We start from the raw sequence: 24,946 nt of genomic DNA on the forward strand, positions 1-24,946 counted from the left end.
AGTACTATTGCCGGAATATTGTCAGGGCCAGTAGTCTTTGCTGTATCCAGTGCCTTCAGTCGTTCCTTGATATCACGCAGAGTAAATCGAATTAGCTGAATTCTGACATCTGTGACGCTAGGGACTTCAGGAGGAGGCCGAGATGGATCACCAACACACTGAAGATTCTTGCAAATGCCTCAGCCTTATCTTTTGCACTGATGTGCTGGGCTCCCCCATCATTGAGGATGGGGATATTTGTGGAGCCACCTCCTCCAGTTAGTTGTTCAATTGTCCACCACCATTCATGGCTGATGTGGCAGGACTGCAGAGCTTAGATCTGATCTGTTGGTTATAGGATCGCTTAGCTCTGCCTTTCACATGCTGCTTACGCAGTTTGGCATGCTAGTCCTCTGTTATAGCTTCGCCAGGTTGACACCTCATTTTGAGGTATGCCTGGTGCTGCTCCTGGCATGCCCTCCTGCCCTCTTCATTGAACCAGGGTTGGTCTCCTAGCTTGATGCTAACGGTGGTGTGCGAAATATGCTGGACCATGAGGTTACAAATTGTGGTTGAGTACAATTCTGCTGCTGCTGATGGCCCACAGCAACTCATGGATGCCCAATTTTGCATTGCTAGATCTGTTTGAAATCTATCCCATTTAGCACGGTGGTAGTGCCACACAGCACAATAGAGGGTATCCTCAATGTGAAGATGGGACTTCGTCCCCACAAGGCCTGTGCGGTGGTCACTCCTACCAATACGGTCATGGACAAATGCATCCGCAGCAGGCAGATTGGTGAGGACGAGGTCAAGTATGTTTTTCCCTCTTGTTGGTTCCCCCACCACCTGCCGCATACCCAGTCTAGCAGCCATGTCCTTTAGGACTCGGCCAGTTCGGTCATTAGTGGTGCTACCGAGCTACGCTTGGTGATGGACTTTGAAGTCCTCCATCCAGAGTATATTCTGTGCCCTCAGTGCTTCCTCCAAGTGGTGTCCGTAATGACAATTATATCATATCCATTTACCTCTATTTGTGCCTTTAAATCATCTACCTTGTTGTGAATGCTGCATGCCTTCAGGCAGAGTGCCCTTAACCTTGTCTTCTTGACATTATTCTGCATTCTCAGCCTAGTTGATGCCCGTCTTTGTTTCGCCTGCCTTCCAATGTCACTTGCTATTTCTACTTCCTGTACCTTATTTACTTCCTTCCAATTTGAGCTACCCCTTAGGTTCCCATCCCCCTGACGTTGAAACATCTTAAAGGTCTTCATACAATAAATTTATTTCTGTAATGCAATAAATGATAGAGGCAAACTTCTGTTTAAGCTACACAGCTCAACCAGCAGGCTCAGCCATGACACCCCACCAGCAAAACTAAAATCAGGCAACTTGAACCATGTTTGTATAGCTCATGCTCTAGGGTGTATTCCAAAGTGGTAACATATTTCAGAAACAAAGTAACAGCAAACAGCAGCTTGAGCTTTACTCTTCATGATATCACCTCAGCCTCTTTGACATTGTACTGTGGAGGAACACACTCCAGTGCTTTGGGACATCCTGGGACATGAAAGGTACTAACTAAATGCAAATGCTTTCATTCTGCAACTTCCTGCCAAATTTACCCAGAAGTCTTAAAACCAGAAAAAAAGAATCACCCTTAAAACCCAATCTACATTATGTAGGACAGTATAGATGGACCACATCTTTAAGTTTAGACAATATTAAACTACCACTTCAGTGTACGAGATCATATAAACTCCCAGCATGCACTAGTTCCTGGTTATACACTGCAGCTTTTGTGTTGTGTATTACATTTGACACACCATCCACAGAAAAACAATGCCAGTAAGAAACTGCAGGAAAAATGCCTCTTGCACCAGACAGGAAATTCACAAACAATTTTTTAAACTGACTTGTCAAAATTAAGCATCTCCATGACCTTAAATCAACTGATTCCTAAATTAAAAACAGAACTTAAAAACACCAACTAAAGCTACTTTACTGAAACAGGAAGCTTATGTAAAGACATTGGTCACACAAATTTACAGACTTTAGACAGATTGTGAAAGGAACTTGCGACACTAGTTAAAAACACAATTCTAACGAAACCCCTCTTTGAGTCTCCAGTTCACTGGTGGGAAGCGATCTAGGAGAACATCAAGCGGTTCTTCATCCACAAAGGTGTTCAGAGGGCGAGAGAGAGACAGAGGGAAATATCCCGACTCCAGAAAAGTATGCAAAATCTGCTCCGGTTGCAGTCGATGGGGGTCGAGGTCAAGGAGGACCTCCAAGAGGCGAAGAGCCAGCAGGCCTCGCTCTTTTCCACAGAGGCCTCCAAGATCATCTTCGGTCCAGAGTCCGCTTCATCAAGCAGGATGAGACGTGCTCGCGTTACTTCTTCCAAAAGGTACACAGAGAGAGCTCTGTTATCAGCAGCCTGAAGGAAGAGGATGGCTCGGTAACGTCTTCGCAGTCCGACATACTAAGGATCAGCAAATCCTTTTATGCTGGGCTGTATGACGCGAAGCCCACAGACAACAGAGCCTCCCAGTCCTTCCTGTCATCTATCACAGAGGTCTTAGATGACAGCAGGAGGGAGAGACTGGACAAGCCGCTAACTCTGGACGAGCTGACAAAGGCCGTCGAGTCCTTCGAGACGAGTAAAACTCCTGGAAGCGACGGCTTACCGGTTGAGTTGTACTCGGCCCGTGGGACTGGGTCGGCCCGGACTTGCTGGAAGTATATGAGAGTATGCTCCTGGCCGGCAGCATGTCAGAATCCATGAGGAAAGGCATCACCACCCTCATTGACAAGCGGAAGGGGGAGAGGGCAGAAATCAGAAATTGGCGGCCCATCTCACTGCTTAATGTTGACTACAAGATTCTGTCCAAAGTCATAGCCAGTCGAGTCAAGTCTGCTCTGGAGTTGGTGATTCACCCTGATGCACTGTACCCGGCAGGAAGATCTCCGATAGTCTCGCGCTACTCAGGGATACGATCGCCTATGTACGGGACAGGAGGGTGGACACCTGCCTCATCAGCCTGGACCAGGAGAAGGCTTTTGACAGGATATCGCACAGCTACATGATGGACGTACTTTCCAAAATGGGTTTCGGGGAGGGAATCTGCAATTGGATCAAACTGCTCTACACAAACATCAGTAGCGCAGTCTCAATCAATGGGTGGGAATCGGAAAGTTTCCCGATCCAATCTGGAGTCAGACAGGGCTGTCCTCTCTCCCCGGTCTTGTTTGTTTTGAACCCTTTGCTGAGTCTATTAGGAAGGATGCGAGCATAAGAGGGGTGACAATCCCAGGCAGCGGAGGCACTCAGGTTAAAACCTCCCTGTACATGGATGACGTCGCCGTCTTCTGCTCGGATCTGCTGTCCGTGCACAGACTGATGAGCATCTGCGACCAGTTCGAACTGGCCTCGGGACCCAAAGTTAACCACGGCAAGAGCGAGGCCATGTTCTTTGGGAACTGGGCTGACCGATCCTTTGTCCCCTTCACCGTCAGGTCAGACTACCTGAAGGTGCTGGGGATATGGTTCGGAAGGGCCGGGGCGTGCACCAAAACCTGGGAGCAGCGACTAGCCAAGGTACTACAAAAGTTGAGCATGTGGGGGCAGCGATCTCTCTCCATTGTGGGTAAAAACCTGGTCATCAGGTGCGAGGCGCTTACATTGTTGCTGTACGTGGCGCAGGTCTGGCCCATACCCCACTCCTGCGCTGTGGCGGTCACCCGAGCCATTGTCCACTTCATCTGGGGATCTAAAATGGACCGGGTCCGGAGGGACACTATGTTCAAATCTCTGGACAAGGGCGGGAAAAATGTACCCAACGTGGCCCTCATCCTGGTGACCACCTTCGTGTGCGGCTGCATCAAGCTGTGTGTAGACCTCCAGTATGCAAACTCCAAGTGTCACTACGTGTTGAGGTTCTATCTGTCCCCGGTGTTGCGAAGGATGGGCCTGGTCACATTGCTGCGGAACGCTCCAAGCAGTTGGACCGTGCCGTACCACCTATCCTTCGTGGAGCAATTTCTGTGGGAAAACACCTTTGATCACCGATCCATCAGCAGTGGTCTGCATGGAATGTCCTCAAGGCCCTACGGGAAAAGGAGACGGAGGATCCTGTCGGATGGTTCCCCGAGCAGACCGCCAAAGTCATTTGGCGGAATGCGTCATCACTTTCAAACAAGCACCAAGACGTAGCTTGGCTGGTGGTGAGAAGGGCCCTCCCGTCAGATCCTTCCTGCACGCCCGAAGTCTCGCCCCCTCCGCGCAATGCCCCCACGGTGGCTGTGGTAGGGAAGAGATGGTTGCCCACCTCCTCCTGGAATGTGTCTTTGCAAAGCAGGTGTGCAAACAGATGCAGTGGTTTTTGTCAAGGTTCATCCCAAGCAGCTCTGTAACACAGAAGTCTGTGCTCTACGGGTTGTTCCCAGGGACACACACCAAGACAAACATCAACTGCTGCTGGAGGACTATCAATTCGGTGAAAGACGCCCTTTGGTCTGCCCGAAACTTGCTGGTCTTCCAGCGCAAAGAGTTGTCCACCACTGAATGTTGCAGACTGGCACATTCCAAGATCCAGGACTACGTGCTGAGGGACGCACTAAAGCTTGGGGCAGCCGCAGCAAAGGCTCAATGGGGAAAGACCACAGTGTAAGGTCCCCCCACCAAGCTGAACTGAGGGGCTGGATCCATGGGAAACCCCTCGAACTGTATCGGGAAAATTTTGTGTGCTGTAAAATGTAAAAATGTATATGGCATGACAAATGTGAAATGGAAGAATTGTGAGGCATCTCATGATTGTAATGAAGGAAACTGATATCCCTTGCAATGTTTGTATTTTTTGGTGCTGTTTGAAACTGTTTGGAAATGTAATTTTTACAGAATTTTATGAATAAAGTATATTTTGGAAATTAAAAAAAAAACAATTCTCACCACTGCCACCTCCACCACCTCCCCCACCCCTGCCAGAGAATCATTTCAATATGCGAGGGTAGAGGGGTAACTGGGGAAGGGTGGGACAGAGCTAAAAACATGCCATCACATTGCAGGTTTCACTTAGTGTACTGATTGCAGACCATGGGTACAGATCAAAAATTGCCAGTGCCCTACTTGCAGACTTCTTGAAGAAACAAACTTCACACATCAATCTTTCATGGATAAACATATATATATTTTATAGATACATTAATATGAGCGAGGCAGGAGGAGTGCAATGTTAATTCAGTACCACTTCTCCACAGGTCACAGCATATATTTAAATTTTCCCACTTACTGCAACAATCAGATATTCTAATTTCCCCAGAACTAAGCACACCAACCAGGTTTCTTTCATAAACAAAATTATCCGATTATAAACCAAACTTCACCCAATACTGAGGTAAAACATACACGTCAATTGAAACATTAAAGCCCCTTATTTATCCACACACACACACATATAACTGGGAAACAAAAAAGAGAATTAGAAGGAATAAAAAACACCGGCTGAAAAGAAGGTATGGAAAGATGGCCTTTGTTTTGCTGAGGTGTACCAAAGGCACTGACAGCCATCAATGGGATCTTCCGAGAACAGTTCTTTCCAAGTGATGCTGAAGATCAGTTTGGGTAAGCTTTCGCAGAGATGCAACTACCAAAGATTTCATTTCCACACATTTGACATGCAAGTCCTTTAATCATGCAAGCTTTCTTCAAATGCAGGAGGAAATAGGAATCCAAAACACTGGAGATACAGGATTGCTTTTAAAGAGAGAGATAAGCAGGGTCTTCTTCTGTTTCAGGCCAAACACCAACTGGCTTTTTTAAACAGTTCAAATTTGAAACTAAAACTTTTCCAGAAGTCGAGTCTCATGACAACCATAAATCTTGGCTTGTCACTTCTTTGTTAACATCTCTCCAGGTCAAACTACCCCTGCTGGGTTTTTATTTGAAAACAGAGGTGCCTTCCAGTATAACTTGTTTACTAGCCAAAACCAGGAACCTTCTGGTCGCTTCTTTTTTTTTTAAAAAAGCCCACAAAGTTCAGCAATCTCTTTAAAATTCCAGACAAATCAGTGTCCATAATTCAAATATAAGTTCTGAAAACATATTTTACAAAAAAAAATACATCTTGTGTGGGCGGCACAGTGGCGCAGCCTCACAGCACCAGCGACCCAGGTTTAATTCTGGGGACTACCTGTGCGGAGTTTGCAAGTTCTCCCTGTGTCTGCATGGGTTTCCTCCGGGTGCTCCGGTTTCCTCCCACATGCCAAAGACTTGCTGGTTGGTAGGTTAATTGGCCTTTATAAATTGCCCCTAGTATAGGTAGGTGGTAGGGAAATATAGGAACAGGTGGGGATGTGGCAGTAATGTGGAATTAGTGTAGGATTAGTATAAAATGGGTGGTTGATGGTCGGCGCAGACTCGGTGGGCCGAAGGGCCTGTTTCAGTGCTGTATCACTAAACTAAACTAAATAGAAGCAATCACGTAACACTACCGTTGGAGAAATGAAACACCATTTTTAAATGTGTTTCATTACGAAGTATAAAAAAACAGAAGTTGAAAACATTTTAAAACACGTTTTTTCCACACTCATCCCCATTCACTCTTTACCTGCAGTTAACGCAATTTTGCTTTGTATCATCTTTGCACTCAATTTAAACAAAGTCAACTTTCGCGATAAAGCATCTGCAATATCATTTTTACCTGCAATATGGACAATCTTTAAGCGATACGGCTATTATAGTAAACTCCATCAGAATATTCTGGCATTCTGGGTTTTACATTTTTCCACAAAGGTGATCACCAAATCAGCCAATTGCAACACCTTCCAAACAGAGCCTCCAAGTGTTCCTTCCAAGTGTAACTGTAGACCAGCACATCACCAAGGTAAATTACACAGTTAAGAACACTGGCTACCACTGGGTTCACTAGTCTGAGAAGTCTCTGGAGCACCCCCTAACCTGTATGGTATCACTTGGCACTGGAAAAAAACTGTCCAGTGCGACAAAAGCTGATATTTCTTTAGCTCCAGGTGTTAAAGGAGCTTGCCAGTATCCCTTTAAGAAATCTGTTTTGGTAAGAAACATGGCACTGCCCACTCTGTCAATACAGTATTCCAAGCGAGGGATTGGATAGGAATATGCCTTTGTGACTGTTCAACTTTTTTGTAGTCTATGCAGAATCTAGTTGAACTGTTAGGTTTAGGCTCTAATACTACTGGGGAACTCCAGCTGTTTTGACTGGGTTCAATTAGGTGGTTTTCCAGCATGTATTGGAGTTCTGCTTTTACCTGGGCCTGCTTCTCTGGACCTAAGCAGTAACTATGCTGTTTTATAGGAAAGGGTTCCCCTACAGCCACATCTTGTGTGGCTTAGGTTGTATATCCTGGCTTATCCCTTCAGACTCTTTTAAATGCCGTGGGTAGCCTTGTTAGGTCTTCTCATTGTTCTGCATCTAAATATGAAAGTGTAGTGTCCAAACTTCCTAGCAATTCAGTATTAGCTAAACAAATAGTAGGAAGTTCAATTTGAGAATTGCCCAGGCCTCCTTCGGCCTCATCCTCACTATCCCTTTCATTCCTAACTGCCCGTGCTACCTGACATACCTGTGCTTGCTAATCCTCCTCCCGGCGATAATATTGTTTTAACATATTGATATGACATAGCCGATTCCTTTTTTGGCGATTTGGGGCGTCAATCAAATAATTTACCTTACCAATTCTCTTGACCACTTTATACGGACTACTGAACCGTGCTTTTAACGGTTCACCCTGTAAAGGTCATAATACTAACACTTCATCCCCTGGTTGAAATGTTCGGGTCTTAGCATGCTTGTCTATCTGTTTTTCATAGTCGTTTGAGAAGCTTTAGGGTGCTACCGAGCAACATTGCAAGCTCTCGTGAGCCGTTCCTGGAACACAAATACATAATCCAGTATAGAAGATTCATCCCTCTGTTCTGAAAACCTTTTAATTAGTTTTAAAAGACCCCTTATCTCACGTCCATAAACTAATTCAAAAGGACTAAAAACCTGTAGACGCATTAGGTGAATCCCTAATGGCAAATAAAAGAAAGTCTAGCCCTTTATCCCAATCAGGGGGATATTCATGACAGTATGCCCTGATTTTGAGGGTCTGATGGTACCTTTCTAAAGCTCCCCGTGTCTGTGGGTGGTTCGCTGCAAACTAACCGTGCTATACCTAAATTACCCAAAATTTCTTGAAATATTTTAGACATAAAATTGGATCTTTGATCCGACTGAATTTCAATCAATAATCCATATCTTGTAAGGAATTGGGTCAACTTCTCTACTACTACCTTAGCAGAAATTAGCCTCTAGGAATTGAGTAGCCATATCCATGAGAGCGAGTACATATTGGTGCCCCGCTTTTGTTTTTGGTAAAGGTCCTACACAGTCTACCAATACCCTACTAAACGGTTCCCCAATAACTGGTACTGGAATCAGAGGTGCCGGTTTTATAGCAGGTGTGGTTTTCCCACAATCTGGCACGTATGGCATGTTTTACAAAACTGTACCACATCCTTGGAAAGACCTGGCCAGTAATAATGTTGACATACGCGATTTGATCTTCCGGATACCATCACAGAAATCATAGAAAGTTTAAGGCACAGAAAGAGGCCACTTGGTTCATCGTGTCTGTGCCGGACAAAAAACGATCCACCTATTCTAATCCCACCTTCCAATATTTGGTCTGTAGCCCTGCAGATTACAGCACTTGAGGCGCATATGCAAACTCCTTTTGAATGAATTGAGGGTTTCTGCCTCAATTACCCTTTCAGGCAGCGAGGTCCAGACCCTCACCACCCTCTGGGTGAAAAGGATTTTCCTCATCTCCCCTCTAATTTTTCTACCAATCTGTTTAAATCTATGCCCCCTCGTTACTGACCTCTCTGCTAAGGTGAATAGGCCCTTCACCTCCACTCTATCCAGGCCCCTCAAAATTTTATACATTTCAATCAGATTTCCTCTCAGCCTTCTCTGTTCCATGAAACACAACCCCAGTCTATCCAATCTTTCCTCATAGCTGCATTTTTCCAGTACTGTCCAGTCCACATGTCCCGCTATAGGAATTTCATACGCTAACCTTAATAGTTCCCAGCAATACTTTGGCAGTACCACTATCTGCTTAACAACCACCTATTCTTCGTCCACAAGTCTGTGAGGAGGTCTCCATTTCCTCATCAGAACCCCATCTTTAATATAGTAGCTTTCTGGAACTCCTTTTGCCTCCGCTTCTGTTGGAGCTGATTGTGCCACTTTATTTAACTCTGCATCACCTTACTGAGCTGTGATCAGAGAAGACTTATTAAACATTTCCTTTGGATTATCCAAATCCCCAAAGAAAGTTTCAGATATTGGGCTGACTGTGGTGCCATATTTACCTCTGACAACGGAACTTGTTGAGCCATTGCTTGGGTTACTACACAAGGCAAAATTACTGGAACCTTTCCCTGTAACTGTTGTCTCTTTAACTTCACTTGGTTTCTCTGTGACTACTGGATGAGCTACTACTTTCGCTCTGGCCAAATCATTCCTCAGGAGTAGATCAACTCCGTCTACCGGCAAACTATGGACAACTCCAACAGTTACCATTCCAGACATTAGATCACACTCTAGGTGCACCCGATACAAAGGGACGGGTATATACTCCCCGCCAATACCATTCACTAAAACCATGGCATTCAGTGTGCTCTCTGGCAGAAACGTTATGCCTTTCCCCAACAAAAGTGTTTGGGTAGCTCCTGTATCCCCAAGTTTTACCATAGGTTTAGCTGCCTCACTTGAGGTGTTACTTTTCTTTTCAATGGGAATTCTCTATAACTCTCAGGTATCTTAATCCCAACTCCTGCACTCACATTGGTTTTTATATATGGTTTACGGCTGCCATCAAAGCTATAATATGATCTACTGTACTCTCGGTTAGGGTCCCTTCCTCTACATTGACTGTGTAGCCCAATAAGTCCCATAGGTTGACCTCGCAACTTCCAGAATTCTGCACCTTGTGACAATGATAACACTTGGGCTTGCGGCCCCCACTTCCACCCTCAGCATCTTTCTTTCTGGCCTGAGGGCATTCCCAGCTGGGCGTTCCCAGCTGTCCCTCCTTGGCCCCGGCTACTTGGCTTCCTTTTCACTCTCCCACCTTCTATCCTTCTCAGGTTTGTGGGGTGACGGGTAAAGGGTTTGGGCTTATACGCCAGCTCATAATCATCAGCAATTTCCACTACTTGTCTGGCCATTGAAACCTTCTCACACGAGTTCTTACCAATGGAGGAAGTGAATTTTTAAAATCTTCCAGAACAATTAGTTCCCTAAGGTTCACATACGTGGCTTTCATCTTTAGTGCCCGTATCCAGCAATCAAAATTAATTTGCTTTATCCTCTCAAATTCTAAATAAGTCTGCCCAGACAATCTCCAGAGGTTCCGAAATTTCTGTCTGTAAGCTTCAGGGACTAACTCATACTCAGCGAGAATAGCCTTTTTTGCCATCTCATTAGCTGCAGATGCCTCCTCAAAAAGCATGGCATAAACTTCATGCTCTCTGCCCATCAACCTGCTTTACATAAGCAGTGTCCAGCTTTCCTTTGGCCATTTCATTTATCTGGCTTTCCTCAAACTTAGGGAGAGCTTGTATAAATTTAAACAGCTTTCTGCTCGGTCCTGGGCTGGACTCAGATACTTCCTCACCAGAATCTTCACTGCATTCAAGGCCAATCTTTTGTCCAACTTCCAGCTTTTTTAATTTGAAATCTTTCCTGCTCTCTCTTTTTGAAATGCTCTTTTTTCCTTTCCTCATTTTCAAATTCAAGCTTCTTCGTTGTCAATTCTCTTTCAAGCTCAAGTTTTTACAATTCTTTTTCCTCCTTTTTCTGTTCAAATTGAAGCTTTTCCATTTGTAACTGAATTTTAGATAATTCAACTGCACGACCTTCTGGTTTGCCTTCCTCTTCTTCCAACTTCAAATGTTGGGCTTTTACTTAAATTATATCTGCTTTTTCAGCTCCTGGTTTTAATTCTAACCCTAATTGTGCTGCCAAAGCCATTACCTTGGTTAAGTTCCACAAGTAACTCAGGAATACATCCTCCTTCCCCAGAAATGTCTCAGCAACTGCTAAAGACATTCCGGTGGTGTAGACTTTACTCTATTACATAAGAAACCTGGTTCTTTTATTTTCCTTCTTCAATTATTATTACCCCACTTACAACTGAACATCATTGGCATTGGGTCAAATCCCGACAACAGCCCCCAATTAATATGTTGTGACCGAGGCAGGAGGAGCGCAATGTTAATTCAGTCCCACTTCTCCACAGCATATAGTTAAATTTTCCCACTTACCGAAACAGATACTCTAATTTCCCCAGAACTAAGCACACCAACCAGGTTTCTTTAACAAAATTATCTGTTTGTTATAAACCAAGCTTTAACCAATACTGAGGTAAAACATATACACAAATTGAAATATTAAAGCCCCTTATTTATCCTAGCCCTCATACACACACACACACACAACCGGTTAACCAGAAAAAAAAAAGGATTTCTGTTTACAGCTGTTACAAAGAAATAGAAGGAATATAAAAAAAACACTTAGGCTGAAAAGAAGGTATGGAAAGATGGCCTTTGTTTCGGTGAGGTGTCCTAAAGGTGTCGATGGCTATCAATGGGATCTTCCTAGAACAGTTCTTTCCAAGTGATGTTGAAGATCAGTTTGGGTAGGCTTTCCCAGCGATGCAGCTACTGAAGATTTCAGTCAGGTCTTACAGCGGAAATGCAGCAACAAAGGTTTCAGTTCCAAACATTTGACATGCAAGTCCTTGAATCGTGCAGGCTTTCTTCAAATACAGGAGGAAATAGGAATCCGAAACAGTGGAGATACAGGATTGGTTTTCAACAGAGAGATAAGCAGGGTCGTCTTCTGTTTCAGGCCAAACACCAAATGGCTTTTTTAAACAGTTCAAATTGAAACCAAAACTTTTCCAGAGTCCAGTCTCATGACAACCATAAATCTTGGCTTGACATTTCTTTGTAAACATCTCTCCAGGTCAAACAACCTATGCTGGGTGTTTATTTGAAAATAGGTGCCTTCTAGTACAATAAAAGCAAAATACTGCGGATGCAGGAAATCTGAAATAAAAACAAGAAACGCTGGAAATACTCAGCAGGTCTGGCAGCATCTGTGGAGAGAGAAGCAGTTTCCAGAAGGGTCACTGACCTGAAACGTTAACTCTGCTTCTCTCTCCACAGATGCTGCCAGACCTGCTGAGTATTTTCAGCGTTTATTGCCTTCTAGTACAACTTGTTTACTCGCCAAAACCAGGAACCTTCTGGTAGCTTCTTTTTTTAAAAAACCCACAAAGTTCAGCAATCTCCTCAAAATTCCAGACGAATCAGTGACCATAATTCAATTATTAGTTTTTAAAACATATTTTACAAAAGAAATACAAGCAATCTCGTAATATATACATATACACACACATATTACATATATATTTATATCTAAAGATTCACAGTTACTAAGTTATGAATATAAATAGGGTTAGTAACAGGACATGAAATTTAATAATTTGTGCATTCAATTCTGAAACATTTAAACCAAATTGCAACTCTATATTGATTACAGTAAGGTGTCACAGCATTCAATTTAGTACATTTGTAGACATTCTCAGCTAACTAGTGAGCATAAAAATCAGTTTAATGCCTTGCCTTAACATTTCAATCTTTCTAAATCACATTCAGCTGAGCCACGATGCTGAAGCGAAATAAATTTGAAGCACCCACTACAAACCCTAAACAAATTCTGGAGGAGAGGGAAAAGCAGGCATAACAGAACAAAAAGCAATAATAGAAACACCCATGCTTCCATCTGCCATATACATAAATCTACACTTCACTGCCTTCTTTAGAGCAAATTGTAAAATACTTGTGTCCATATGTGTTGTAAATTACACAAGTAAAGAAAATATTTACTATAAATAGAAAACAGACTTTCACTCATTCTACAATTAAGGTTCAGCTGTGCTTTAAGATGACAACTGGCAAATTCCCACTCACATAGATCTGATCACCCATCATTTTCTGCTGTGTAGCCTCCTCACACAGTTTAAAATACTGATTGCAGCTACATCACCACCTTTAGGCAGCAGAGATTTTGAAATAGCCAAATACCCCCGTAGGCCCCTGAGAACGTTTGCCTCAAATGCCTATACAGCTACCAAAGCTGCACCTGAATCCATACACTGCAGTCTTTGCAGGATTACTCCTGTACAAAGAGTAATATACGGCACAGAAGGAGGCATCTCTGCAAAAGCCACTTTATATACACGTTGCCCATCAATATATGTAAAGCAAATGGGTAATGAGAACTCATTGCTGTTTTGATATTACCATGCTCACCCACATTCAAAAAGTTACCCAATTTTCTAATGGAACAAAGAACAAGAACAAAGAAAATTACAGCACAGGAACAGGCCCTTCGGCCCTCCAAGCCTGCGCCGATCCAGATCCTCTAGCTAAACATGTCGCCTATTTTCGAAGGGTCTGTATCTCTGCTTCCTGCCCATTCATGTATCTGTCTAGATACATCTTAAAAGACGCTATCGTGCCCGTGTCTACCACCTCCGCTGGCAACGCATTCCATGCACCCACCACCCTCTGCGTAAAAAACTTTCCACGCATATCCCCCCTAAACTTTTCCCCTCTCACTTTGAACTCGTGACCCCTCATAATTGAATCCCCCACTCTGGGAAAAAGCTTCTTGCTATCCACCCTGTCTATACCCCTCATGATTTTGTACACCTCAATCAGGTCCCCCCTCAACCTCCGTCTTTCTAATGAAAATAATCCTAATCTACTCAACCTCTCTTCATAGCTAGCGCCCTCCATACCAGGCAACATCCTGGTGAACCTCCTCTGCACCCTCTCCAAAGCATCTACATCCTTTTGGTAATGTGGCGACCAGAATTGCACGCAGTATTCCAAATGTGGCCGAACCAAAGTCCTATACAACTGTAACATGACCTGCCAACTCTTGTACTCAATACCCCGTCCGATGAAGGAAAGCATGCCGTATGCCTTCTTGACCACTCTATTGACCTGCGTTGCCACCTTCAGGGAACAATGGACCTGAACACCCAAATCTCTCTGTACATCAATTTTCCCCAGGACTTTTCCATTTACTGTATAGTTCACTCTTGAATTGGATCTTCCAAAATGCATCACCTCGCATTTGCCCTGATTGAACTCCATCTGCCATTTCTCTGCCCAACTCTCCAATCTATCTATATTCTGCTGTATTCTCTGACAGTCCCCTTCACTATCTGCTACTCCACCAATCTTAGTGTCGTCTGCAAACTTGCTAATCAGACCACCTATACTTTCCTCCAAATCATTTATGTATATCACAAACAACAGTGGTCCCAGCACGGATCCCTGTGGAACACCACTGGTTACACGTCTCCATTTTGAGAAACTCCCTTCCACTGCTACTCTCTGTCTCCTGTTGCCCAGCCAGTTCTTTATCCATCTAGCGAGTACGCCTTGGACCCCATGCGACTTCACTTTCTCCATCAGCCTACCATGGGGAACCTTATCAAACGCCTTACTGAAGTCCATGTATATGACATCTACAGCCCTTCCCTCATCAATCAACTTTGTCACTTCCTCAAAGAATTCTATTAAGTTGGTAAGACATGACCTTCCCTGCACAAAACCATGTTGCCTATCACTGATAAGCTCATTTTCTTCCAAATGTGAATAGATCCTATCCCTCAGTATCTTCTCCAGCAGCTTCCCTACCACTGACGTCAGGCTCACCGGTCTAAAATTACCTGGATTTTCCCTGCTACCCTTCTTAAACAAGGGGACAACATTAGCAATTCTCCAGTCCTCCGGGACCTCACCTGTGTTTAAGGATGCTGCAAAGATATCTGTTAAGGCCCCAGCTATTTCCTCTCTCACTTCCCTCAGTAACCTGGGATAGATCCCATCCGGACCTGGGGACTTGTCCACCTTAATGCCTTTTAGAATACCCAACACTTCCTCCCTCCTTATGCCGACTTGACCTAGAGTAATCAAACATCTATTCCTAACCTCAACATCCGTCATGTCCTTCTCCTCAGTGAATACCGATGCAAAGTACTCAGTTAAAATCTCACCCATTTTCTCTGACTCCATGCATAACTTTCCTCCTTTGTCCTTGAGTGGGCCAATCCTTTCTCTAGTTACCCTCTTGCTCCTTATATATGAATAAAAGGTTTTGGGATTTTCCTTAACCCTGTTTGCTAAAGATATTTCATGACCCCTTTTAGCCCTCTTAATTCCTCGTTTCAGATTGGTCCTACATTCCCGATATTCTTTCAAAGCTTCGTCTTTCTTCAGCCTCCTAGACCTTATGTATGCTTCCTTTTTCCTCTTTGCTAGTCTCACAATTTCACCTGTCATCCATGGTTCCCCAATCTTGCCATTTCTATCCCTCATTTTCACAGGAACATGTCTCTCCTGCATGCTAATCAACCTCTCTTTAAAAGCCTCCCACATATCACATGTGGATTTACCTTCAAACAGCTGCTCCCAATCTACATTCCCCAGCTCCTGCTGAATTTTGGTATAGTTGGCCTTCTCCCAATTTAGCACTCTTCCTTTAGGACCACTCTCGTCTTTGTCCATGAGTATTCTAAAACTTACGGAATTGTGATCACTATTCCCAAAGTAGTCCCCTACTGAAACTTCAACCACCTGGCCGGGCTCATTCCCCAACACCAGGTCCAGTATGGCCCCTTCCCGAGTTGGACTATTTACATACTGCTCTAGAAAACCCTCCTGGATGCTCCTTACAAATTCTGCTCCATCTAGACCTCTAACACTAAGTGAACCCCAGTCAATGTTGGGAAAATTAAAATCTCCTATCACCACCACCCTGTTGCTCCTACATCTTTCCATAATCTGTTTACATATTTGTACCTCTATCTCACACTCGCTGTTGGGAGGCCTGTAGTACAGCCACAACATTGTTACCGCACCCTTCCTATTTCTGAGTTCTGACCATATTGCCTCACTGCTTGAGTCCTCCATAGTGCCCTCCTTCAGCACAGCTGTGATATCCTCTTTGACCAGTAATGCAACTCCTCCACCCCTTTTACCTCCCTCTCTATCCCGCCTGAAGCATCGATATCCTGGGATATTTAGTTGCCAATCATGCCCTTCCCTCAACCAAGTCTCAGTAATAGCAATATCATACTCCCAGGTACTAATACAAGCCCTAAGTTCATCTGCCTTACCTACTACACTTCTTTCATTAGAACAAATGCACCTCAGACCACCAGTCCCTTTGCGTACATCATCTGCTCCCTTCCTACTCTTTCCCTTAGTCACGCTGACTTCATTATCTAGTTCTTTACAGGCTTTTGTTACTACCTCCTTACTGTCCACTGACCTCCTCATTTGGTTCCCATCCCCCTGCCACATTAGTTTAAACCCTCCCCAACAGCGTTAGCAAAAGCACTCCCAAGGACATTGGTTCCAGTCCGGCCCAGGTGTAGACCGTCCAATTTGTAATAGTTCCACCTCCCCCAGAACCGGTCCCAATGTCCCAAAAATCTGAACCCCTCCCTCCTGCACCATCTCTCAAGCCACGCATTCATCCTGACTATTCTTTCATTTCTACTCTGACTATCACGTGGCACTAGTAGCAATCCTGAGATTACTACCTGAGGTCCTACTTTTTAAACTTGGCTCCTAACTCCCTAAATTCTGCTTGTAGGACCTCATCTCGTTTTTCACCTATATCATTGGTGCCTATGTGCACAACGACAACTGGCTGTTCACCCTCCCCCTTCAGAATGTTTTGCAGCCGATCTGAGACATCCCTGACCCGTGCACCTGGGAGGCAACATACCATTCGGGAGTCGCGTTTTCGACCACAGAACCGCCTATCTACTCCCCTTACAATCGAATCCCCTATGACTATCGCCCTTCCACTCTTTTTCCCGCCCTTCCGAACAGCAGAGCCAGCCACTGTGCCATGAACCTGGCTACTGCTGCCTTCCCCTGGTGAGCCATCTCCCTCAACAGTATCCAAAACGGTATACCTGTTTTGGAGGGAGATGACCGCAGGGGACACCTGCGCTGCCTTCCTGCTCTTTCTCTGCCTTTTGGTCACCCAGTCCCTTTCTCCCTCAGCAATCCTAATCTGCGGTGTGACCAATTCGCTAAACGTGCTATCCACGACCTCCTCAGCATCGCGGATGTTCCAAAGTGAGTCCATCCGCAGCTCCAGAGCCGTCATGCAGTCTAACAAGAGCTGCAGCTGGACACACTTCCTGCACGTGAAGGAGTCAGGGACATCAGCCGTGTCCCTGAGCTCCCACATTGAGCAAGATGAGCATAACACGGGTCTGAGATCTCCTGTCATTTTTAATCTTAAGCTTAACTTAGATAAATGAAAAAGGAACGACAAGTTTTTACCAATCTCACGATAAAAACAAGAGAAATAGAAAAAGCCTTACCTTATCTACACACCACCGAGTCCTTTTTTTTTTGGTTAGAGGAGGAGGGCGGGTGGGAGACACTACAAGTGTAGTGTCTCGGGTTCAGAAACAGCCCAAATATATAGGTTTTTACTTACCCAGCAGCCCCCTGGTCTGCCGAAAACAAAAGGAAAATTAAGTTTAAGTTGAAACTGACCTTCCCAGCTGATCACTCGCTCAGCACTCTCTGCTTCCGAATAAGCTGCTGCAATGAAACACCTCATCATAAACATTTAAAATGACTTGTACCAGATACCTTCATAGTTTCAGACCATACACTTGAGCACCACACATTCACAGGACTACACATCCACTGGCAAACCAATTCTATGCCTCTCTTGCACCCAATCTGTGCAAATACGTATCAAGTATTGATTCTAATTAAATATAAGAATTGTAAATCTGTAGTGCATCGCAAGAGCAGTAATACAGCGAGAAGCTGAAATGTCAAACCATAATGGAATTTGGTTGAGTTGTTCATTAATGCCAGCTGAACACCAAGACAATATCCCCTTTGAAACACATTCCAGACACTAGTCAAGGATAGACAGGAAGGGGAGTTAGATAGTGTTCATGTGAGGAGGGAAGAGCAATATTTTTATTTCTCGTCACTGCATATGATGGCTGACAGTGACAGATCATTTAATACAATCGAAACATATTAGAACCAAAATTTGACTCATTGCATATTGCATCTGAATATAATGTACGTTACAGATTGCTACACCTCATATAAAATAACCCACTTCCCAAATTATGAACTAGTGCAGCAGCTCCTTACAACAGTAATAGACAACAGGAACGCTCACCCTGCGTCCAAATTGGTAGCAGTCACCAATTCATAACCATTTATATGCACAGATTTATTAATTAACACAAGCAACATATAGCACAGGAGGCAGCTACCTGCTCTTTTGATTTCCCTGCATCCTTTAATATTCTTCCTTTTCAAATACTTACACGTCTCTTAAAATTCTTATACACTCTGACTCATAGCTATTTGTAATCAAGCACTCTACATCTTAATAATCCTGTGTGAAAACATTTCTTGCAACTTCCCCCTTCTCAGGATAGCTCAGCATTTGCCAGCTTTTTAAAATTCTTTCATGGGATGCGAACGTCGCTGGCAAAGCTAGCTTGCTTGGCCATTTCAGAGGGAGGGCAGTTAAGGGTCTGGAGTCACATATAGGCCAGACCACGCAAGGACGCCAGATGTCCTTCCGTACTACATGGGTTTTTATGGCAATCAATGATAGCTTCTGAGACTAGCTTTCAATTCCAGATTTTTAAAAATTAATTAATTGAATTTATATTCCACCAGCTGCCGTGGTGAGATTGGAATCTAACTCTCCAAGACATTAAGATGGGCCTCTGGATTACTAGTTCAGTAAACATCACCATCTTCCCTAAAATTACTGTTACTGATTCCAGTGGAACTATCAGTATTTACCCTCTCAAAACCTTTCGAACTTTGAAAACTTCCATTAGATCCTCCATTTTAACTTGCTCTTTTCCAATAAAACCGGCACATTTTTAAGCCTTTCTTCACAATTATGACCTGAAATTCCTAGCATCCTTCAAGCGAATCTTGACTACTCTGCGTAGCTTCAACAGCCTTCCTAGCTCAAGAGTTGCATTTGTCTTAAGCTTGAAATAGTCATGCAGATGTTACTCTACAATAAAAGAATCTGACCACCACGAAAAGTTAAAACTAGTTACAAACGGTACTAAAATGTTTAATAAGGCTATAAATTATTCAGGGTACTCCACGTACTTTTTTCCTCAACTGTCTCCAAGGTTGCAATCAAAGCGAAGAACCACCTTGAGGACGTTTTGGTCAATCAAGTATGACGTGTATTCATTCACCGCATACTTTATCAACTCCATCTCTGAACGAATTGTCTCCCTTGTCATTTTAGAGGAAACGAAAAATCACCATTTCACTTTACAACTCAGATCCAGCTGTCACAGTAAACAATTAACTGCTATCATACCATCAACTTTTGTTGTAACTATATAACGCACAAACAGATGCAGCACTCCCCTGTCAGTCTACACACTAAGAATATCTTAATGTCGTACAGAAAACGCAAGATGCTCACCCTGTGCTACAAGGCTGGTTAATGACTACTCAAAATTTACCATCATTTCAAATATTTCATGGACAGGAAAAATTGCAAACATTTTTCCGCTACAATCTCCCCCTAAAAGGGCATCCCATAGTAAATAAAACAGCACTGAATCGCCCTCAAGCAATCTGCAGTTTTCGTGACGCTCTTGGATTTGAAAAAAAGTCAATTGTGTTGATTAACCAAACACTAGAACACAGCAAACATACGGAGCAGTTCGATTTCATTCCAAATGTTATCTATTTAGAAGAGGATCTAGAAATGGATTCCTACTAAATTAAAACGAAAAATATGCAAAAGGACTGCAGCACGAACAGCAGCAGGCCTGCGTGCAAGATCTGCTATATCCCCTCCATGCATTTTGCTAGATTTGCAATACTGCTGCCGAAGCCAGAACAAAAAAAAACTGAGCAGCGGGGAAAACTACAAATTTTAAAATGCTTTCGTGATAGCAGACCAACGAAAACAGAATGTTGCGTCACAGAATAAACTGAAAATTATATACCACACACACATAAAACCCCCCAATGAAGACAGACCGGGGTTTTCAATGCCAACAAAATGTGAATCATCCCAAGTTGAACGAGCTATTGATTTTTATTTAAAGAAATACAGTTGATCAGAGGTGAGTAAATATATCAGAACTCACCCCACTCTAAAAATTCGGTGATGTTTTTCTCCCTTCTGAGGGGAGAGTTGGTGCACTCATCATACAGACAGATGATAATGTCCAGCAAGGTCTCCACGCTGACCGCTACACCGTTTTTCCGAGGTCCGTCCAGAATCATTTTCTCCAGTTTCTTCAAGCGCACTTCTGCAGACATCTTGACTTCAGGGACGAGCCTTAACCCGGCGAGTCGCTCGCTCTCTCAGATCAAATATTGGAAGAAAAATGTGTCTGCTTTTCCTCCCTTCTAAAAATTACAATTGAAGCAGAAATGAAGGAGGGAGTGGGAGAGGAAGGAGGGAGGGGAAACAGTCTCGGGATCGGTTATTTCTATTTTTTTTCAACACAGAACAATGTCCAGGTCGAAACGGTCGTGTAGTAATCCCGGAGAGGACATGCAGAGCCGGTACACACAGACAGAGGCATCATTCGCCCATTTTTCCCTCTCCCTGCCTGCATTCAGCTGCAGAATTGTTGAAGGTTATTACCGTTAAAATCCTTTTTTTACCCCCTTTCAGTTCACACCGGAGCAGGAAGATGCAACATCTTGTCCCCAAATCCCAGGGGCTTGGAAAAGCACAAAACGATGATGATGACAAAGCTCCTCCTCAGCAAAACTGTCCCGGCTTCATTTTATTCAAATGGAAAAAAAATTATCCTCTCTCTGACCACCCCCCCCGCACACCAACCTCACAAGTTTTCCTTTATTCAGCCCCCCCACACACACGATTGTTTTCCCTCCCGCATCAGATCTTTCCGTCTGTTTGCTATTGTTTCTTTCGGTCAGTGAATAACCTATGTATATCAACCGGCTGATCTATTTATTCATATATATATATATATATATATAAAATCTAGCTGCTGTCTCCTTCCTCTCACTGGAGCATCATCTCACACTCTCCTCCTCTCCTGCCTTGCTGCGGCCGTCGTTTCTGAGGTAAAAAACACACAACATGGCGGCCCCTCCCTGCGGACTGAGACACAAGACTGACGGCCAGAGGGGAGGGGCAACCAGCACGCCGGGATACTGCTGGACTAATGTGCCAACGCACCGACCAGCACGCCGGGATACTGGAGGACTAACGTGCGAACCGACACCCGCCCAGCACGCCGGGATCCTGGAGGACGAGCGAGCGAACCAACCAACCTCCCCTCCCGCGCCGCCCAGCACGCTGGGATATTGGAGTGCGAACCAAACTCCCCTCCCCTCCAGCGCCGCCCAGCACGCTGGGATATTGGAGGACTAACTTATGAAGGGGCGGCTGGGAAGGTCAACTAACGGTTGGCAGATCAGGGCCGCCAGCATAATGCAGAATGGACGTGAGAGGCGGCGATGGGGGGAATTAACGGGCTGTTCTTTTCCTTGAAGAGGGAAACGTCGACACAAAAAAGAACATGGTCGGGGCAGAGCCGCATGTACAATGTGGTTGACTTTTTTTTAATTTCCAAAATATATTTTCATAAAAATCTGTAAAAAAAATACGTCACAAAACAGTTCCAAAAAGCACCAAGTCAAACAATACAAAAAGTGCAAAGGAGATCAGTTTCCTTCAATACAGGAGTGAGTTGCCTCACAACCCTTCCATTTCATTTTACACGCCATGTACATTTTACAGCAAACTTAATTGTCTACCAAGGCACTCAGTTCAAGACAGGGCGCAGTTTTAGGAAATGAGGAGGTGGAGGGAGTGGCAGTGGTAGAGCATTTTGGTGGTAGTGATCATAATTCAGTCAGTTTTATCATAATTGTGGAAAAGGACAGAGATAGAACAAAAATAAAAACAAGAAATACTGGAAATACTCAGCAAGTCTGGCAGCATTTGTGGAGAGAGACGCAGAGAGATGCTTCAGGTCAGAGACTTCACCAGAATTGGAGGATTGGAGAATTGCTAATGTTGTACCTCTGTTTAAAAAGGGAGTGAGGAATAGACCAAATAATTAACAGGCCAGTCAATCTAACCTCAGTGGTGGGAAAATTATTGGAATCTATTCTGAGAGACAGGATAAGCTGTCACTTAGAAAGGCACAGGTTAATCAAGGATAGTCAGCATGGATTTGTTAAAGGAAGATCTTGTTTGACCAACTTGATCGAATTTTTTGAAGAAGTATCAAGGAAGATAGATGAGAGTTGTGCAGTTGATGAGGTCAACATGGATTTTAGCAAGGCTTTTGACAAGGTCCCACATGGCAGACTGGTTAAAAAAATAAAATCCCATGGCATCCAGAGAAATGCAGCAAGCTGGATACAAAATTGGCTTAGTGGCAGGAAACAGAGTAATTGTTGATGGGTGATTTAGCGACTGGAGGGCTGTTTGCAGTGGCGTTCCGCAGGGATCAGTACTGGGTCCCCTGCTTTTTGTGGTATATATTAACCATTTGGAAGTAAATGTAGGGGGCATGATCAAGAAGTTTGCGGACGACACAAAGATTGATCGTGTAGTAGATAGTGAGGAGGATAGCTGTAGGCTGCAGGAAGATATTAATGGTCTGGTCAGATGGACAGAAAAGTGGCAAATGGAATTCAACCCGGAGAAGTGTGAGGTGATGCATTTGGGGAGGTCAAATAATGCAAAGGAAAACACGATTAATAGGAAAATACTGAGAAGTGTAGAGGAAGTAAGCAACCTTGGAATGAATGTCCACAGATCCCTGAAGGTAGCAGGACAGGTCAATAACGTGGTTAAGAAGGCACATGGACGCCTTTCCTTTATTAGCCGAGGTATAGAATACATGAGCAGGGAGGTTATGCTGGAACTGTATAAGTCACTGGTTATTTTTTTTATTATTCATTCATGGGATGTGGGCATCGCTGGCCAGGCCAGCATTTATTACCCATCCCTAATTGCCCTTGTGAAGGTGGTAGTGAGCCTTCTTGAATCCTGCAGTCCATGTGAAGTAGGTACACCCATAGGAAGGGAGTTCCAGGATTTTGACCCAGCGACAGTGAAGGAATGGCAATATAGTTCCAAGTCAGGATGGTGTGTGACTTGGAGGGGAACTTGCAGGTGGTGGTGTTCCCATGTATTTGCTACCCTTGTCCTTCTAGTTGGTAGAGGTCGCGGGTTTGGAAGGTGCTGTCTAAGGAGCCTTGGTGCATTGCTGCAGTGCATCTTGTAGATGGTACACACTGCTGCCACTGTGTGTCCGTGGTGGAGGGATGTTTGTAGATGGGGTGCCAAACAAGCGGGCTGCTTTGTCCTGGATGATGTTGAGCTTCTTGAGTGTTGTTGGAGCTGCACCCATCCAGGCAAGTGGAGAGTATTCCAGCAGACTCCTGACTTGTGCCTTGTAGATGGTGGACAGGCTTTGGGGAGTCAGGAGGTGAGTTACTCACCTCAAGATTCCTAGCCTCTGACCTGCTCTTGTAGCCACAGTATTTATATGGCTACTTCAGTTCAGGTTCTGGTCTATGGTAGCCCCTAGGATGTTGATAGTGGGGGATTCAGCGATGGTAATGCCGTTGAATGTCAAGGGGAGATGGTTAGATTCTCTCTTGTTGGAGGTGGTCATTGCCTGGCACTTGTGTGGCGCGAATGTTACTTGCCACATATCAGCCCAAGCCTGGATGTTGTCCAGGTCTTGCTGCATTTCTACACGGAGTGCTTCAGTATCTGAGGAGTCCCGAATGGTGCTGAACATTGTGCAATCATCAGCGAACAACCCCATTTCTGACCTTATGATTGAAGGAAGGTCATTGATGAAGCAGCTGAAGATGGTTGGCCTTAGGACACTACCCTGAGGAACTCCTGCAGTGATGTTCTGGAGCTCAGATGAATGACCTCCAACAACCACAACCATCTTCCTTTGTGCTAGGTATGACTCCAGCCAGCAGAGGATATTCCCCCTGATTCCCATTTACCTCAGTTTTGCTAGGGCTCCTTGATGACATAACCAGTCAAATGCTGCCTTGAAGTCAAGGGCAGTCACACTCACCTCACCTCTTGAGTTCAGCTCTTTTGTCCACGTTTGAACCAAGGCTGTAATGAGGTCAGGAGCTGAGTGGCCCTGGCAGAACCCAAACTGAGCATCACTGAGCAGGTTATTGCTAAGCAAGTGCCGCTTGATGGCACTGTTGATGACACCTTCCATCACTTTACTGATGATTGAGAGTAGGTTGATGGAGCGGTAGTTGGCCGGGTTGGACTTGTCCTGCTTTTTGTGTACAGGACATACATGGGCAATTTTCCACATTGCAGGGTAGATGCCAGTGTTGCAGCTGTACTGGAACAGCTTGGCTAGGGGCGCGGCAAGTTCTGGAGCACAGGTCTTCAGTACTATTGCCGGAATATTGTCTGGGCTCATAGCTTTTGCAGTATCCAGTGCCTTCAGTCGTTTCTTGCTATCACGCGGAGTGAATCGAATTGGCTGAAGTCTGGCATCTGTGATGCTGGGGACTTCAGGAGGAGGCCGAGATGGATCATCAACTCGGCAATTCTGGCTGAAGATTGTTGCAAATGCTTCAGCCTTATCTTTCGCACTGATGTGCTGGGCTCCCCCATCATTGAGGATGGGGATATTTGTGGAGCCACCTCCTCCAGTTAGTTGTTTAATTGTCCACCAGCATTCACGGCTGGATGTGGCAGTACTGCAGAGCTTAGATCTGATCCGTTGGTCATGCGATCGCTTAGCT

The 24,946-nt window shown here is 44.4% G+C and overlaps 1 protein-coding gene across 7 annotated transcripts in view; it reads right to left on the minus strand.

Moving 5' to 3' along the window:
• The window catches only part of LOC137365491 (serine/threonine-protein kinase MRCK alpha-like), a 789,178-nt gene extending 767,753 nt beyond the window's left edge, over window positions 1-21,425 (minus strand). For 4 of the 7 annotated variants that reach the window (XM_068027937.1, XM_068027940.1, XM_068027936.1 and 1 more), the window contains exon 1: window positions 20,299-21,424. In XM_068027937.1, coding sequence (XP_067884038.1) covers window positions 20,299-20,473 — 175 coding nt within the window. In that variant the 5' untranslated portion in view covers window positions 20,474-21,424. Of the gene's footprint in view, window positions 1-20,298 lie in introns of all 7 variants that reach the window. The other 3 variants (XM_068027939.1, XM_068027941.1, XM_068027942.1) reach the window with 3 other exon arrangements.
• Window positions 21,426-24,946: the final 3,521 nt, after the last annotated feature.

The sequence above is a fragment of the Heterodontus francisci genome, chromosome 3 (genome assembly GCF_036365525.1).
Source record: "Heterodontus francisci isolate sHetFra1 chromosome 3, sHetFra1.hap1, whole genome shotgun sequence".
In the NCBI taxonomy this organism is placed as follows: domain Eukaryota; kingdom Metazoa; phylum Chordata; class Chondrichthyes; order Heterodontiformes; family Heterodontidae; genus Heterodontus; species Heterodontus francisci.